The 17,279-nt window shown below is 54.2% G+C and overlaps 3 protein-coding genes across 7 annotated transcripts in view; 2 read left to right on the forward strand and 1 right to left on the reverse strand.

Annotated features, from left to right (window-relative positions):
• Positions 1–354: 354 nt before the first annotated feature.
• EIF6 (eukaryotic translation initiation factor 6) lies at positions 355–6,089 on the forward strand. 3 transcript variants are annotated; one of them, XM_025398511.1, is made up of 7 exons: positions 355–610; positions 842–953; positions 1,073–1,158; positions 4,168–4,343; positions 4,867–5,043; positions 5,241–5,422; positions 5,803–6,089. In XM_025398511.1, exons 2-7 carry the CDS (start codon positions 847–849, stop codon positions 5,810–5,812), a joined length of 738 nt encoding a protein of 245 aa, XP_025254296.1. In that variant the 5' UTR covers positions 355–610; positions 842–846; the 3' UTR covers positions 5,813–6,089. The 3 variants fall into 3 exon arrangements, with proteins under 3 accessions (XP_025254296.1, XP_025254298.1, XP_025254297.1); XM_025398512.1 differs by lacking the exon at positions 355–610 and having other exon boundaries at positions 619–953; XM_025398513.1 differs by lacking the exon at positions 4,168–4,343 and having other exon boundaries at positions 530–610; positions 842–1,158; positions 5,803–6,088.
• Positions 6,090–6,828: 739 nt separating this feature from the next.
• MMP24OS (MMP24 opposite strand) lies at positions 6,829–8,548 on the forward strand. Of its 3 annotated transcripts, none has more exons than XM_025398515.1 (2): positions 6,829–6,992; positions 7,066–8,548. In XM_025398515.1, the coding sequence occupies exon 2, from the start codon at positions 7,069–7,071 to the stop codon at positions 7,264–7,266; it is 198 nt and encodes a 65-aa protein (XP_025254300.1). In that variant the 5' UTR covers positions 6,829–6,992; positions 7,066–7,068; the 3' UTR covers positions 7,267–8,548. The 3 variants fall into 3 exon arrangements, 2 of the variants coding, with proteins under 2 accessions (XP_025254300.1, XP_025254299.1); XM_025398514.1 differs by having other exon boundaries at positions 6,829–6,955; XR_003121428.1 differs by lacking the exon at positions 6,829–6,992 and having other exon boundaries at positions 7,067–7,465; positions 8,167–8,542.
• The window catches only part of MMP24 (matrix metallopeptidase 24), a 33,312-nt gene continuing 23,930 nt past the window's right edge, over positions 7,898–17,279 (reverse strand). Inside the window, exons 7-9 of the mRNA XM_025398510.1 lie at positions 15,338–15,476; positions 13,416–13,682; positions 7,898–10,613 (exon numbers count right to left, since the gene is read on the reverse strand). Of these exons, the coding sequence (XP_025254295.1) occupies positions 10,276–10,613; positions 13,416–13,682; positions 15,338–15,476 (744 nt within the window). The 3' untranslated portion in view covers positions 7,898–10,275. The remainder of the gene's footprint in view (positions 10,614–13,415; positions 13,683–15,337; positions 15,477–17,279) is intronic.

A 17,279-nucleotide genomic window follows, 5' to 3' on the forward strand; every position in this document is an offset into this window, starting at 1 on the left:
TTCCTCAGTCCTCCCCTCTCTCCAGCACCTGCAGCTTGGCGGCCTTTCCCTCTTTGGCTGCGCCTCCTTCTCCAGCCTCGGTCTGGCCGCACTTCTCCCTCCTGGAACTCTCTCCATGTGTAGTCTCGTCTAGTCTTCAGCCCCTCATCTCTTTCCTCAGCTCTCCACTCCCCTGCTGGATTCCAGACACGGACTTCTGTCCCTCAAGGCATAGCTGGACTCATCACTTTCCCCAAACCTGCCCTTCCTCCGGCTTCATTTCGATCAATACCTCCATCATCAACCCTTCTTCTGCGAGACACTCCTGGCCCCTCCTCTCCCTCATGCCTCACATCCGACCAGCCGGAGGTCTAGGTCGATGACAGCTCCTAAAAAGCTTCTGAATGAATAATGAATGAATGAGCGCGAGCAGGCTGGGGGTGGGGCCAGGCGGGGTCGCGCCCAGACTTCTCGCGACCATAGAGTCCCCCGGAGGCCGAAGGTAGAGGGGCTGGATGCGTGGCGGGGCGTGCCAGGCTCTCCCGGAAGTCTCCCTGGGCGGAAGTGGAAACGGAAACCTTTTTAGGGAGTCCAAGGTACAGTCGCCGCGTGCGGAGCTTGTGGATAGTTGGTGAGCTGGTGTGAGGGAGTCTGGGAGGGTCAGCTCCGGTCCTGGGTCGGGAGGGGTGGGGCCGGAGGATTCAGGGCCGGAGGGTCTGGTGGGGGCCCAGTGGGCGGGACCCGAGGGCGGAGGGGCCGGGAGGCCGAGAGGGGCGGGGTCGCGGCGGGGCCTGAGGGGCGGAGGCCGGGATACTTGGGAAACGATCCGCTGGCCTTGAACTCCCGGCTCCGCCGCCCCTAGGCCTCATGGCGGTCCGAGCGTCTTTCGAGAACAACTGTGAGATCGGCTGCTTTGCCAAGCTCACCAACACCTACTGTCTGGTGGCGATTGGAGGTTCAGAGAACTTTTACAGGTGCGGCGGGAGCCCCAGGGCTCGCGGTGGCGGGGAAGGGTGCGCAGGAGTCAAGAGCTCCGGCAGGGTGAGGGTGTCGGCCCCTCTGTCCCGCGACCATCGAGTCCATGTCCCTACAGTGTGTTCGAGGGCGAGCTCTCCGATACCATCCCCGTGGTGCACGCGTCCATCGCCGGCTGCCGCATCATCGGGCGCATGTGTGTGGGTAAGGCAGGTGGAGGACGCCAAGGGAGGGAGTGGTCTCCAAGCACCATTAATTACACCCCCGGAGGGAACTCGGAGTGACCTAGGGATTCCCAGAGTATTCTCTATTATCTCTGGGCACTGTAGAATCTCTCAGGCCAAGTGTCAGGAGATGGGGGGCAACCTTCTAGCAAAGGCTGCTGGATAATAGTAATAACAACGTAAAGTGCTTTCACTCCTGTTCTCATTCCTTCTTCACAAAGACACTGAAAGGTAGGAATTACTGGCCTAGCTTGACTGATGAGGAAGCTGAGACTTGTCCTAAGTGACTCACTAAATTCCACACCTAGTTCTTAGTGTGGAGGAGGATTTTTGTCTTTTTTTTTTTTGAGACAAGATTTTTGCTCTTTCGCCCAGGCTAGAGTGCAGTGGCAAGATGTAGGCTCAAGTGATCCTCCCAACTCAGCCTACCAAGTAGCTAGGGCCACAGGCACGTGCTGCCACACCTGGCTAATTTTTTAGATTTTTAGTAGAGACGTGGCCTCCCTGTGTTGCCCAGCCTGGCCTTGACCTCCTGGGCTCAAGTGATCTTCTTACCTTGGTCTCTTAAAGTGTAGGGATTACAGGCGAGAGCCACTGTACCCAGCCGAGGATTTGTATCTCATCTCTCCCTGTCACTGACTGTGAGCAAGGTGCTTTCTCTTTGTAAGCATTCATTTCTGTCTCTCTAAAGATTAGCTAAGATTTGCGGTCATCCTGCTCAGTTTTGTTGAAATCTTAAATTCCCTTTACCACATCTCTACCCTACCTTCCTACCTGTCAGCACTGTTAATTCTGGTCGTTGGTCCTCTCTTTTTATTATTATTTTTTTGAGACGGGGTTTTCACTCTTGTTGCCCGGGCTGGAGTGCAATGGCACGATCTTGGCTCACTGCAACACTCCGTTCAAGTGATTCTCCTGCCTCAGCCTCCTAAGTAACTGGGATTACAGGCGCACCCCACCACACCTGGCTAATTTTTTTGTGTTTTTAGTAGAGATAGAGTTTCACCATGTTGGCCAGGCTGATCTTGAACTCCTGACCTCAGGTGATCCTCCCACCTCGGCCTCCCAAAGTGCTGGGATTACAGGCATGCGCCACCGCGCCCAGCTGGTCCTTTCTTTAAGCTGGATCTGTCTTCCATTACTGCTGCCTGTTGTTTCTTAATTCTGCTCATTGAGGTCAATTTTAGAAGTCTGTTTGTTTATTTTTTTTTTACTTTTACTTTAATTTTTAAAAATCTTAAGGCCGTTTGGGAGGCCGAGGCAGGTGGATCACCTGAGGTCAGCAGTTTGAGACCAACCTGACCAACATGGAGAAACCCCATCTCTACTAAAAATACAAAAAATAGCTGGGTGTGGTGGTGCATACCTGTAATCCTAGCTACTTGGGAGGCTGAGGTGGGAGAATTGCTTGAACTCGGGAGGTGCAGGTTGTGGTGAGCCGAGATTGTGCCATTGCATTTCAGCCTGGGCAATACGAGCGAAACTCTGTCTCAAAAAAAAAAAAAAAAAAAAACCAAAAAAATTTAAGCCTAGTGACCTCAAAGTATTTTCCTATTTTTTCCTATTCAGTTAAAGTACTCTGATCTCTAACCATGACCTTAGGACTTGAAGCAAGTTCTGACAACAAGGGAGATTTTAGCTTAGTCTTTGTGTAAGAGTGATGGGAGTGACCTGAAATTCAGAAATTCATTGGTGTGTATTTGTAGATTGTTCATTCTTGTTGCTGTGTGGTGTGTTTTGTGTAAGTATATCACAGCGTATTCATCCATTCCATTGACAGTGCATTTGGGCAGTTTTCACTTTGGTCTATTAGGAATAGTGCTAATGGCCAGGCGCGGTGGCTCATGCCTGTAATCCCAACACTTTGGGAGGCCAAGGCCAGCGGATCATGAGGTCAGGAGATTGAGACTATCCTGGCTAACACAGTGAAACCCTGTCTCTACTAAAAATACAAAAAAATTAGCCGGATGTGGTGGCGGGTGCCTGTAGTCCTAGCTACTCAGGAGGCTGAGGCAGGAGAATGACGTGAACCTGGGAGGCAGAACTTGCAGTGAGCCAAGATCGCGCCACTGCACTCCAGCCTGGGTGCAGAGCGAGATTCCATCTCAAAAAAAAAAAAAAAAAAAAAAAGTGCTGCTATGTTTTTTTAGTGAACTCATCTACATATTTCTACTGGGTATATTATACCTAAGAGTGGCATGGCAGAGTCACAGGTTATGTGACTAGTAGTAGTTGCAGGTGATGCCAGATAATTATCTGAAGTGGTTGACCAACTTACACTCCTGTCTCAGTATGAGAGTTCAGTTGTTCCATATATCTTTGCCAACACTTGGAATTGATGACTTGTAAAAATTTTAGTCATTCTGGTTGGGGGCGGTGGCTCACATCTGTAATCCTAGCACTTTGGGAGGTCGAGGTGGGCGGATCACCTGAGGGTAGGAGTTTGAGACCAGCCTGGCTAACATAGTGAAACCTCGTCTCTACAAAAACACAAAAAATTAGCCAGGTGTGGTGGCATGCACTTGTAATTCCAACTATTCAGGAGGCTGAAGCAAGAGAATCACCTGAACCCAGGATGCGGAAGTTGCGGTGAGCCGAGATCGCACCACTGTATCCAGCCTGGGTGACAGAGTGAGACTGTCTCAAAAAAATAATAATAATCTAGCCATTCTGCTATGTGTGTAGCATTAGCTCAGTTTTTAAGTAGCAAAATATACAAGTAATGCCAGGAGCTCTTCCTGTTAGTTCAACTCCCCTCCAGTTGATGATGGTGAAGTAGGCGGGATTTATTGAGATTCCTGGGTGGTCTCTGGCCTGCCCTGGGTGTTGTCCAGATCAGTGGGTTGGAGGGCTGGGCTCTGGGCCTAAAGCTTTCCTGGGAAAGCTGATTGGGCTGGGCTGGGTGGTATCCTCAGCCGCTAGGGCTCAGCAGGCATCTTGTGTATTCATGGTTCACCTTTGTCTCACCCTCTAATTTGGGTTTCTCCAGGGAACAGGCACGGTCTCCTGGTGCCCAACAATACCACTGACCAGGAGCTGCAACACATTCGCAACAGCCTCCCAGATACAGTGCAAATTCGGCGGGTGGAGGAGCGGCTCTCAGCCTTGGGCAATGTCACCACCTGCAATGACTACGTGGCCTTGGTCCACCCAGACTTGGACAGGGTGAGGCAGCCCAACTTGCCCCAAGAGTCACAGGGCCATCCCTGTCAGTGGTTAGCCACTGTTCTTTCCTAACAGGCAAGAATTAGGGGTCTCTCCTGTGGTTTTTCTGTATGGGCCCTTGAGTTTCAGGTATTCATTGGAATAGTGATAACAGAGGCCTTACCAAGTGTCAGAAAGAAGCTGGGGAGGGTATGAATCCCTCAGGATTGAACCATTCAGTCCTGCAGCCTGGGCCAGGATAGGTGATTGACTGTTGAACTTCTGAGTGTGGGTGAGAGGGGAAAACAGTGACATCGAGACCAGCCTCCAGCTGTTCAGGGCATGCATGAATTTTAGGGGCTTCACAGCTGGCTTTGACTCTGCTCTAAGCTGTACTTCCTCCTTTCTCTGGGTGAGGCTTTCATATGAGGTACATAGGAGAAATAAGGGGCTCAGGGAGCCAAGGCCCGGGTGCTTCTGGGCATGGAGAACCCTGGTTCTGGGGCTGTAAGTGGACCCTGAACACAATACCTTTGACTGATAGGAGACAGAAGAAATTCTGGCAGATGTGCTCAAGGTGGAAGTCTTCAGACAGACAGTGGCCGACCAGGTGCTAGTAGGAAGTTACTGTGTCTTCAGCAATCAGGGAGGGCTGGTGCATCCCAAGACTTCAATCGAGGACCAGGATGAGCTGTCCTCTCTTCTTCAGGTCCCCCTTGTGGTAAGCATTCCTGTCCTCTGAACCCCGCCTCCTGCTGAGGCAGATCGTTTCGCCCAGTGTTTGGGAGTCTGGGTCATTACCTGCTGCAGTTTGAGACTGGGGCTGCAGGTCAGGGAGGAGCAGGGTATGGGGAGAGTCCTCATTGAGGAGGGAGAGACTTTGGTGCTGTGACTCACATTGAGCCCATCCCTTGGCAGGCGGGGACTGTGAACCGAGGCAGTGAGGTGATTGCTGCTGGGATGGTGGTGAATGACTGGTGTGCCTTCTGTGGCCTGGACACAACCAGCACAGAGCTGTCAGTGGTGGAGAGTGTCTTCAAGCTGAATGAAGCCCAGCCTAGCACCATTGCCACCAGCATGCGGGATTCCCTCATTGATAGGTACCTGGGGTCTCTCCTTCCTTCTGCTCAGGGTTGGGGGTTAACTTGCATTTTTAGAGTATGGGGAAAAGATGTCATCTAGAATGAGAGCCTACCAGTTTGTTCTGATAGCTTCTCAAGTGTGAGAGCATATCTGCACACTGCTGAGTAGATAGAGCCAGCACATTTTTTTTTTCCAATTCACCATGATATTCAAAACATATTTATTGAGCAACTGCTAATCCTCATCTTTGTGGCTTTTCAGGGCTAGGATACTAGACCAGTAGCTGCTTGAGCAGCTTTTCAGAGCTGGTCTGGGGGTGAGGGCTGAGGCAGGCACCTTGAGAGTGAGGTGGGTTCTGTGAAACAGCTACTGACCGTGAGCTTTCCTTTCTCTTCAGCCTCACCTGAGTCACCTTCCAAGTTGTTCCATGGGCTCCTGGCTCTGGACTATGGCACCTTCTTTGCACTCCGCCCAATCTGCACCGGATGCTGGCAGGGAGGTGGCAGAGAGCTCACTGGGACTGAGTGGCTGGGCACCCAACCCTTTTCCACCTGTGCTTATCTCCTGGATCTATCATTACTGCAGAAACCTGCTCTGTTGTGCTAGCTGGCAGGCCCTGTGGCTACTGGCTGAGGGTTCTGCTGTCCTGTGCCACCCCATTAAAGTGCAGTTCCCTCCGGGCCATTCTGAATGTGATGTTTGGGGCCCTCAGCCTGTGTACAATCCCCGCACTCTCCAGTTGTTCCAGCATTCTGGGAAGATAGGGTGGGATGGACACAACACACACCCAATCTAGTTCACTACCTCCACACACACCATTCCCTTCTCCACCATCATCAGAATGGGAGGTTTCATCCTGGGGCAAGAAACTCTGTCCACTACAGTTCTCCTTTTTTCTTTTTGAGGCAGTCTCTGCCTGTCATTCAGGCAGGAGTGTTGTGATGCAATGATGGCTCAAGCGATCCTCCCGCCTTGTTTTTTGTTTTTGTTTTTTTTGTTCGTTTTGTTTTGTTTTTGTTTTTTTGTAGAAATGAAGTCTCACTATGTTGCCCAGGCTGGTCTGATACTCCTGAGCTCAAAGTGACCCACCGCCTCGGCCTCCCAAAGTTGGGATTACAGGCATGAGCCACCGCGCCCGATCTAGTTCTCACAGTTTTCACCCGACTTCTGCCCCATCTTCTCTGGCCTTGAAAGTCTGTTCCGATTTTCCCCTGAGCCAGGTGAGGGCCCCGTAAGAGCTCTGGGGCATCTGGCTTCAGGGCAGTCTTTGACTAAAGTGGATGGAGGTTGCAGGTCCTTCCCTGGGTGGGCCTGGGGCGGGGCAGCGGGTTCCCAGCGTCCTCCCGGCCTGGGCGCCTTGGAGGCTTCTGGGGCGCAGTCCGTCCCCCTGCGCGGGGCGGGGCCTAGAGGCGCTAGGGCGGGATTGGCCGGGGACGTTCGCGGAGTCCCGCCCCGGAGCCCGGGGTCGAGTGCCTCTTTTGCGCTCAAACGCACTGAGGGCGAGGTCGGCGCGCGGTGGCGTCACGGCGCCAACTCCTCCCGACGCTGAGGTGGGTTCCGGGAGACCAGCGGGTGTGGCTGTGCGAGGTGAGGGCAGGGCTGGGGCGAGGCCCTAGCGGGGGGGTGCCGGCGACCCAGACCTAAAGGGCTTTTCTTGCAGACCATGGGGGCTCAGCTAAGCGGCGGCCGCGGCGCCCCGGAGCCTGCGCAGCCCCAGCCCCAGCCCCAGCCCCAGCCCCAGCCTGCGGCGCCGGAGGGCCCGGAACAGCCCCGGCCTCAGCCCCATCCCGAGCCCGAGCCCAGCCCGTGGGGGCCGCTGGACGACGTGCGCTTCCTCATCGCCTGCACTTCCTGGTACTGACGGCGTCTTCCGGAGGATGCCGCCCGTCTGTCCGCCGTCCCCTGTGGTTCTTGCTTGCCTTGTCTCCTCTCCCCACGTCCCTGCGTCTCTTACACCCCCTTCCACCCGAGGCTCCCCAGAGACAGCAGAGAATTCGAAGAGGTCGCCGAGGACTGGAAAGAAGTCCCGGCCGGGCCGCCTTCGCGGCCTACAGCCCAGCCTGCACCCAGATCCAGCTTAGATCTTCGTGTTCACCCCATCCCTTTCTCCGGCTGGCTGGGTCGGGGGCATCCCTCTCTGTCGCTGGCTTCCAGAGGCAGGGCAGGCCTCCTGATAAGCCCGTAAAGCTGCTGACCTCCTGACTTCGTCTGCCTTTTATTAATATCTTAATTGCTGATAGCCGTGCTCTTGACTATGTGTCTCAGGTCATGGCACCAGGGGCCTTGACTTTGGAGAAGCCCTTGCCACAGTGACCCTCCCCATACTCCTGAGGGGGGCTGCTCCCCATCCTGGATCCACAGGACGCATCTGGCAGACCAGATGTGTGAGGCAGCTCCCAGACACCCCAGAGGACCCCGGTTCTCCTCCCGGAGCTTAAGATTACTTTTGGAACCTGATCTTTGTTCCCTCATCCCAGGGAAATGACACACTCTGTATTTCTGTTTTATTTATAAATGATTTAAAAAACATTATACAAAGGCTGATCAGTTTAAAATGTGACTGACACTGAAATGCTGTGATGTCCCCCAGGCTGAGGGGAAGCTAGGCTCTGGGGCCCCCAGTGCTTTGCCCCTCCGTCTGCCCTGTCCTGGGGTGATGGACAAACAGATGACCACAGGCAGGAGAATCTGAGATTGGAAGCCTCTAGGCTGAGGCCTCTGGGCCTGGCCCCATATCCCTCACCTCTGCAGCCTGGGCTGCCTGCCTCCATCTCCTGCTCATTCTCAGCTGGCCTGCCAGGAGCCAACAGGGAGCCTGGCGGGAGGCGGGGGTGCCTAGAGCTTTCAAGAAGTGAGAGCACCAACCTGAGGAGTGGACAGGGACCAGGAAGTGGGGGAAGGGAGGCCAGGAAGAGGTGGATACAGGAGACACTTCTCATCTCATCTCAGACCCTCGAGGGGTCCACAGATGGGGACATAAGACATAGCCAGCCCACTGGATGGCCCGGGCAAGTAACAACCTCTTTGTGCTTCATCTGAGCACACGGTGAGAGTTACCTTCGGCCTCCCAGGGCCTACACGAGTTTCATGTGAGTGGACAGGTGTGAGCTAATAAAGTGCTTTGCAAAGTATAAAACACTGTACAAACCTATGAATCACTAATATATCTGCAGTTGTTCCCTGCCTGTCCCAGGGAGCCTGCCCTTGGCCAAAATGAGAAAAAACAAGGATGATGACAGGGGACACAGCGGACCCACATGGGCGCCCCTGGGACAAGAGATTTTGCTTGAGATAGCTCCCAGGGCAGCAGGAGTCCCTGTCTGTGCTACAGGGTAAGCCGACCCCAATCTCAGAGACCACAGGGTCGGGGGCAAGGCCCATGCAGGCTCAGTGAGCAGGGGTGGCATCCAAGACCCGGCTAGCACGCTGGAGACTGCCTGACACCTCTTTTTGGCTTTGGCAGAGAGCCAGTGGGCATCACTGAACCCATTGGCCTTGTCTAGGACTCCTCAGTGACAAGCAGGGCTGCCTCTGCTATACTGGAGCAAGGCAGGCCAAGCCCTAGGAACTCCTGCCAGAGACAGTAAAGGGCGGGCCAGTGAAGGTCAAAAAGGGAGCCCCCTTGGCTTGGGGCTGCTACTGGTAGGGTTGCCCTTCTAAGAGCAGCGTGGGAAGATGGGCCCAGTGAGCAAGGTCAGCAAGGGCCAAGCTCTGGGAAAACACTGCTTCCAGCCGAGAGATTGAGTCGGCCTTGGGGTAGCTGGGAGTGGAGGCACTGAGCACTTCAGACACCCTGTCCCTTTCCGAAGGACTCCCAGGCTCTGCCATGTTGGCCCTGCAGCCATCTCTGTCTCACCTAACTAGTCAGGCTGAGCCCCAGGCCGCAAGTGACAGGCTGGAGCAAAGCTGGGGACAGGGACAATAGAGGGGAGTGGAGGACGGTCACAAACTCGGATCTGCCTCCAGAAATGGGGTCAGCTTCTGCCCCAGCTCTGTAGCCATAGGAGCAGGGCTCAGCTACTGGGGTGTCTGGGCGCTAGAGTGGCCTTAGCAGCACCTTGGTCCTTGTCGCCTGGGGGAGGGCCGCTCTGCTGGCCTCATCACCAAGACAGTCACCTCTAGTTCACCTAAAGCCTCAAGCAGCCTTTGCAAAATGGGACTTTAAACAGTAGTGACAGGACATTTAAATACTCACGATGTGACAGGTGGGTCCTTGTCAGACCCAGCCGGGCCACAGCCCTGCCTGCAGCATGTGACCCTAAATCCTGGGTCTCTGAAGAGACCCTGACAAGTGGAGCAGGTTTCCTGAGGGATCTGCTGTCTGCCAGCAGGGAAACCCAGGCTTGTTGCCCACTGTGTCAGAAGCAGGGGTCCTGTAGCCTTGGAGGACAGTGGGGTGGGGGTAGGGGGACATCTGACCAGCAGGTGTTGGCAAAAGGGGACCAGGACTGGTGGCATCTCCCGGATGGGGGATGAGAGCTAGTGCTGGCTTCCCACAGAGGGTGCTGGGTTCCAGCCAGGAGTGGAGCTGTGGTACCTCATGGACACCACAGGATGCTGTGACCACAGGGGCTCCTCCTGGCATGGTCCCTGCCTCCGGATGGAGCCTGGCCTATTCCCTTAAGTAGGGAGTAGTTTGCCCAGGACAGAAGGCTGGCAGCTGGGTGCCAGACACCCACCCTGGGGCACAGCCCCCATAATTCCCTGCCCCACGCTCAGCCTAGGCCAAATGCACCCACCACTTCATTTGTATGACCCCAGCCTAGGGCCCTGCTGGCCCTGGTGAGCAGTGGCCAGAGCTGCCCCTCAGACCCTGGTGAGGAAGGGCCTGGCTGGCCAGACCGAGTGGACAGAGAGGGCTCTGGGCTGCTCACACCCACTCCTGGACTGGCCGCTTATAGTAGGTGACAGGCTGAGGGCCTGTCTTGTTCTTGAACTGGAAGATGGTGTAGACCAGCACCAGGATGCAGAGGGACAGGATACAGGGGATGACCACGGCCACAGCGTTCACAGAGCCCGGCACATCGTTGATGGTCACCATGATGTCCACGTCATCCTGGGGCAGCCGCCGTTCCTTCCGCCGCTCCACCTCTTTCTGGTTGCAGCCCATCCAGTCACGCAGGATGTTGCGCGGGTAGCCTGGCTCCACGCTCAGTTTCTGGTTGTCAAACTTCCAGTAGTCCCGGCCCTTGTAGAAGTAGGTGTAATCTGCAGAAATACAGCCCAGCATCACCACTCCCAGACACTTCCGGCACCTGCTTTGGGGCAGTGTGAGAGGAAGGGCACAGGCGCTGTGGCGTGGGAGGCAAGGTGGGGACACCTGGTGGTTTGGGGTGTAGTGCTTGCCTGAGTCATGGAGTAAGAAGCTGCAGAGGGGAGCGCCTGGGACCTGGAGTGGTCTGCCTGTCATTCTACGGGTGCTAGGAAACCAGAGGGGCTTCAGGGAGAATTGGGACATGGTTCACTTTGTGCCGCCCAGACAGGACCCCTTGCACACTGCCTGGGTCACAGCTCTGTCACACTGTGCCCACAGGTCCCCCTTGCCCCACATGTGGGTTCCATTAAGCCTCAGCCTGGCTCCTGCTTGAGCCAAGGGAGGCAAGGAGTAAGATTTCGCCTTGTGTTGACAGCAAGACACTACCTCTCTGCAATTACGGGTTTTTTTTTGCTTGGCACACATCACTCCACAACACAGATGCAGGGTCTTTGGGAGCCTTCTTGGGGAGAGGCTGGGCAGTCTTGCCAATCACTCCCTGGGCAGCCACCCCAGGGCTCCAGCAACAGCCTGAGCAGCTCAGCCAGCGGGCAAAGCAGCTTGCTCAGGCCGTCCTCATTGGCTGGATCCCCACCATGGCTAGGGCTTTCATTGGTCTAGGTCCTTGATGTCACCTGTCTCTGAGGCTCCCCAAAAAGGGAGATCTCGTGTGTAAAGCATCAGGTGTACAAGACAGCCAACAAATAGCAGCTGTGGCTAATGGCTTTCTTTTTTTTTTTTTTTTTTGAGACGGAGTCTTGCTCTGTCGCCCGGGCTGGAGTTGCAGTGGCACAATCTCGGCTCACTGCAAGCTCTGCCTTCCAGGTTCACACCATTCTCCTGCCTCAGCCTCCCGAGTAGCTGGGACTACAGGCGCCCGCCACCACGCCTGGCTAAGTTTTTGTATTTTTAGTAAATACAGGGTTTCGCCATGTTAGTCAGGATGGTCTCGATCTCCTGACCTCGTGATCCACCCGCCTTGGCCTCCCAAAGTGGTGGGATTACAGGCGTGAGCCACCGTGCCCGGCCTGGCCATTGGCTTTCTTATCAGCGAAGCCTTGTCGGAGAGCCCTTCCCAGCCATCTCTAACATGGCCCCCTCTAGTTCATTGTTCTCTCCCAGATTTATTTCCTTTTTTTCTTTTCTTTTCTTTTTTTTTTTTTTTAAGACAAGGTCTCATTCCATCACCTAGGCTGGAGTACAAGTGGCGCAGTCATAACTCACTGCAGCCTCAAACTCCTGGTCTTAAGCAATCCTCTGGCCTCAGCCTCCCAAGTAGCTGGGACTACAGGCACATGTCACCATGCCCAGCTAATTTTTGTATTTTTTTTTGTAGAGATGGAGTCTCACTATGTTACCCAGGCTGGTCTCAACCTCCTGGCCTCAAGTGATCCTCCCACCTCGACCTCCCAAAGTACTGGGTGTCTTTCCCTTATAGCATCTGTTGCCATCTTGCTTTATGCTCCTAGACTCGGACCTATGCAAGTCCTGTTCACTGCTACGTCCCCAGCTCCCACCACACAAGCTGTCTATTATTATGGAGTGAATGAATGAATCTTTTCAATCCACATAAACTGAAACCCACAAGATGATGATAGTGATGATGATGATGACGATAGCAGCTAAAACATATAGCATGGATTGTGTGCTAGGCATTATTTCTAAGTATGCTACACAATTTATCTTCTTTAATCCTCACAAAACCATTATATAAAGGTAGGTACCATTATTATCATCATTTTATAAATGAGAAAACAGAAAACTTCTTAGAGATTTGCTCAGATTCATAGTGAGTAGTACTATGGTGGTTACGAACCCAGCCAGTCCAGCTCTAGAGTCTGTGTTTTGGACCACATCAGTGGAGATCTACTTAACAAACACTCCTGGAGGCCCACTCTGCATCTGGCCAGGCTGGCCGCTCCTCCTGAGAAGCTCCTGTGCTGGTGGGGAGACAGGTTGAATGTCTGACGGCAGTCGTGGGGGCTGGTGGCCAGCATGGCTTCTAGGAGGAATTCAGGAAACATAAAAAGTTTCTCTCTTGATGCAGTGGCTCATACTTGTAATCCCAGGGCTTTGAGAGGCCGAGGTGGGAGGATTGCTTGAGGCCAGGAGTTTGAGACCAGCCTGGCCAACAATAGTGAAATCCTGTCTCTACAAAAAAAATGTAAAGTAGTCAGGCATAGTGGCATGTGCCTATAATCCCAACTACTCAGGAGGCTGATGAGGCAGGAGGATCATTTGAGACCAAGAGGTTGAGGTTGCAGTGAGCTATGATTGTGCCGCTGCATTCCAGCCTAGGCGACAGAGACCTTATCTCTTAGAATTAAAAAAAAAAAAAAAAACAAAAAAAACACATGTTTTTTAAAGGTTTTCTTTCCATCTTCTTGCCCTCAAGCCCTGTGAAAAAGTGGCTTTGAAACATGCATGCCCATCATTGCTTTTCAGATTTGGTAACTCGAGGCGTCCCTGGAGTACACCTGCGGATAAGTGTTTGAGAAATGCTGTCTGAAGGAATGAAGTCAGACTATGACAACGTCTCTCTGCTGTGAATCACTCCTGCAGATGAAAAAGTGTGACTCGGCAGCTGGTAAGCGAATTAATGGACCGTGTGAACATGGGTAGATACGAGTCAACTGTCTGCCACCAGGTGTTGTCTCAAACCTGGATGCCCATAGGCACTGAGTATGCCCGTGGGCACTGGTGTGGACCACATAAAACCAGCTCCCCACGCCCACCCCAGCCCGGCCCTTACGTACATCCTTCCTTGCTGATGAAGGCCCCTTGGGGAGCCTGTGGGATGCCCTTCCACACGGTGATAGGCTTAGGGTAGCCAGGGTCCGTGGCCCGCCGCTCCTCACTGTAGCGCCAGTACCGCTCGCCTTTGAAAAAGTAGGTCTTGCCCACAGGTTCCCAGCGCAGAGCTGTGTCAATGCCTTCACGGGGCAGACAGCTGCCCAACTCCCCCAGGCTGTGGGGGTACCCAGGCTCCACCGTCACCTCCTTAAACACCCAATACTTGTCACCTGTGGCCAAGAGGAGCCCAGGATCAGCTTCCCCAGTCACTCAGTGCTGCCTGCCCATCTTCAGGATGTCAGGTGAAAACAGCCTGATGCCCTCAGCCCCTTGGCCCAGTTAGAGTTGGGAAGGGCAGGAAGCCTGAGGTCAGTCCCAGATCCTGGACAACTTGCCCCTGCTGCCTGGGCTCCGAGTCCCACCCTCTTTTCATCATGTGAGTTGCTCCTCTCTGCTCTCTGGTCATCTCAGCCACTTACATGGCTTTGCATGCACTACCACTCTCCAAACCTGCCACCAGCGACACCTGACTCTGAGGCTGTCCCACTGGACCTGAGCAGCAGACCCAGAAACCCTGACCTCCCGTGGCCTATGGGCAGCTCCACATCGGCTGGCTTCCCAGAGCTCCTCATCTGCACCACAGAAGGGCTCCCTCCTCATCACCTTCTGCCTCCCAGGTCCCCAGCAGGGAGTCCTAGCCTCACTGTTGACCCTCTCTTTCCTGCTACTCTCAGTATTCAGCCACTTTTTTTTGAGATGGAGTTTGGCTCTTGTTGCCCAGGCTGGAGTGCAATGGTACGATCTCAGCTCACCACAACCTCCGCCTCCTGGGTTCAAGCGATTCTCCTGCCTCAGCCACCTGAGTAGCTGGGATTACAGGCATGCGCCACCACGCGTGGCTAATTTTTGTAATTTTAGTAGAGCTGGGGTTTCACCATGTTGGTCAGGCTGGTCTTGAACTCCTGACCTCAGGTGATCTGCCCGCCTTGGCCTCCAAAAATGCTGGGATTACAGGCGTGAGCCACTGCGCCTGGCCGAGTATTCAGTCACTTCTGAGGTCCTGTGACTCTCCTGGCAGCTGTCCCCTGCCCTCCAGCTGCACGGCTCCTCCCTGGATTGGGCCTCATGAGTGGCACTCTCCAGAACCACCTCAGAAATGGCTGCCCTGCCCCTGCCATGTCTGTCACCTCCTGCCCTCTGGCTCTCTGCTGCTCAGAAACATTCCATGAATTTCCAGCCTTGGCCTAATGGATCAAGACCACATTCTGGCCTGGCAACCAGGGCTCTTCAGGATTTGCCCCCAGGTGACCTTTCTGGGCCATTTCTCACAGCTTTCCAAGGTGGGGCCTCCGTGGCCATCAGATGGGTCTTCTAAGCCCTGTGAACGTCCGTACACATCCCAACCCTGCTCCTTTATTCAGCCATTGTCCCTCTGGAATGCTTTCCTTGCTTCTCACTATCTGTATCTCTCCCATCTGAGGTCTGGCCTGAGTCAAGATAATTGTCATGAAACAACCTAGCACAGTGCTGGGCACAGGGTGAGCACCTTAGCTCCCTCCCACGCCCTCCCCACCTTGAGTGACCTCTTCCCTCTGGGTTCTTACAGAACTGACCCGATGGCCTCCCATGAGGTACTGGGTGGTCTTCAATTGCTTGTCCCACACTCTATGTCATGTGGACAAAGCTGGTCGCCCCACCAACCTTGGCACATACAGATTATCAGTCTTATTTTCTGACTTAAATTGTCAGAGGTCAGTGTCTCTGTTAGGCTAGAGGGGCCCTCTGAGGATGTGTGCCTCCCACCCCTCCTCTTCCAGTTTAGATGGGAAAAAGGAGGTCCCATGACCTTGGGCAGGGAACTGTCCCGCAGCACAGGCTACATTACCTTTGAAGAAGACAAATCTCCCATCGGCCCTTTCGTAGGCTGCGTCGATGCGGGCAGGCAGGCCCTTCCAGAACTGCTCGATCTGCATGGGGTAGCCCTCCTGCACTCGGTTATTTCGCAGGCGCCAGAACCAGCGATCCTGGGAGGAAGCGGGAGAGGGGGAGAAAGGTGTGTCAGGCCCTGCCTCCGAACCCAGTGATTTCAGCTGTGGGGCTTAGGTCCGAACAGCCCAACACCTTCCCTGGGGCCCAGCTTGGCAACCCTCCACCGAGCCTGTCCATTAGCTGCTTCTGACTTTTAAAGCCCTGGGAGGAAGACAGGATGCTCCTGTAACTCTCTTCATTTCAGCCTCCTGCTGACTCTTGCTGCTGGGTGGACCATGAGACAGACAGCAGATAGGCCTGGTGTGGAAAAGGTGTGAGGGAGCCAGAAAGGATGATGTCAGGGCCTGCAGTGGCCACATGGGGGCAGTGGAGCGTCGCTGACATCAGCCAGACTGGTCCTCAGGACAGTGGGAGGCTGGGGTGGTCACTGAGCCTGGGCCGAGTGCCCTGTACGTGGCTAGCTCCATCCAGTAGGGCCAGGATCATGGAAGCCAAGTCATGGGAATTCCCTCGAGACCTGGGCATGCATTCACATTTCTCCATTTATAGCTGCATGACCTAGGGCCTCACCTGCAAGTGTAGGTAATAATGGAGAATCAGATGAGAGATCCTAGGCAAAGTGCCCAGAACAGTACGGGGCACACAGTCCATGTTGAGTAAATGGCAGCTAAATAGTCGGAGTCCAGTAAAAACGCCTCTTGTAACTGGTGCCTTGTCCCCACTGCAGCCTTGGGCTGGTACGGAAGCAGCCTAGGCAAGGCCTGTAGCTGCCAGACCTCAGTTTTCTTATGTGTAAATGGGGGTGATAAAACCCGGACCTGCCTATGAACAGTTCAGTCGGATCAAAGTAGAATGACTGCAGAAGAAGAAGCATGATTTGTAAAAGATGGTACAAAAGCTAGTATTTTAAAAGGTGTTTTACAAAGCACTTTCACATCCAGGTTTTTGACCTTATTTTGACTTTCATGCCTCTGTTAAGTTGATCTGAGATATACGGAGTCTTAAGAAAGGCCAGGTGACTTGCCTAGAGCCACTCAGTGAGAAGCCAGATTGGGGCTGACCCACACTGCCCGATTCCTGCGCAGCGCTCAGCGCGTGCTGGGATAACTCCACGAGGGGAGCGAGGCAGCCTCTTTCACCACCCCGTGTGATGGAGCCGCCCTGCCCAGATCCCCTTCAGAAAAGGGCTTGTTGCCCCAGTGGCCAGGAGTGTGGCCAGCAGGCAGGTTTCAACTGTCAGCCCCTTTGGGGATGTTCTCTGCTCCAGAGAGCCCTTCTCAATCGCTGGATGCCCTTCCTCCTCCAGTGATTCAATGAGGTAGGGGTTATAATGTTCCAGATATTTTGGGCCCAACGTAGGCTGACTGACAGGCCACCGTAGCTCCAGAGTTCCCTGCGGGGGTGGCTGAGGCTGCCATGGGCCTCTGTTGCCACTTAACCTCTCCCTCTTCCCTGTCCTGCTTCCTTCTCCTCCTTCTCACAAATGTTGATTCTGAAAGTACTCCCTAATCGAAATCCTGCATTCCAGACCCCATTTCAGAGTTCGTTCCCCGAGAGCCCAACCTGCAACACATCAAGCAGGCTGCCACCCTGTCAGTCCATGGCTGATGGAGGACAGATGACAAGATATACCTTGGCCAGTAGCAGCTTCTCAAGCCTTGGTAGGGTCTGGAGTCAGACTCAGCCACCACTGACCTAGCCCCCACTCCAAGCTGGCCATCTTCAGAGCCGGACGCTCACTGGATCTTCACACACCCTTTGTTAGAGGAATGACTCCCCCAGGTTTCGGATGGAGAAACTGAGGTCCCAAGAAGGGAGGTGACTTGCTTAGTCAAGGT

Source organism: Theropithecus gelada, chromosome 10, assembly GCF_003255815.1.
Source record: "Theropithecus gelada isolate Dixy chromosome 10, Tgel_1.0, whole genome shotgun sequence".
Classification (NCBI taxonomy): Eukaryota; Metazoa; Chordata; class Mammalia; order Primates; family Cercopithecidae; genus Theropithecus; species Theropithecus gelada.

Bases quoted from the DNA above. Each gene is read 5' to 3' on its own strand.
- EIF6 (XM_025398511.1), top strand. From the start codon at position 847: ATGGCGGTCCGAGCGTCTTTCGAGAACAACTGTGAGATCGGCTGCTTT. The intron at 954-1,072 runs GTGCGGCGGGAG...ATGTCCCTACAG, and splicing joins GGTTCAGAGAACTTTTACAG to TGTGTTCGAGGGCGAGCTCT. The intron at 5,044-5,240 runs GTAAGCATTCCT...ATCCCTTGGCAG, and splicing joins TTCTTCAGGTCCCCCTTGTG to GCGGGGACTGTGAACCGAGG.
- MMP24OS (XM_025398515.1), top strand. From the start codon at position 7,069: ATGGGGGCTCAGCTAAGCGGCGGCCGCGGCGCCCCGGAGCCTGCGCAG.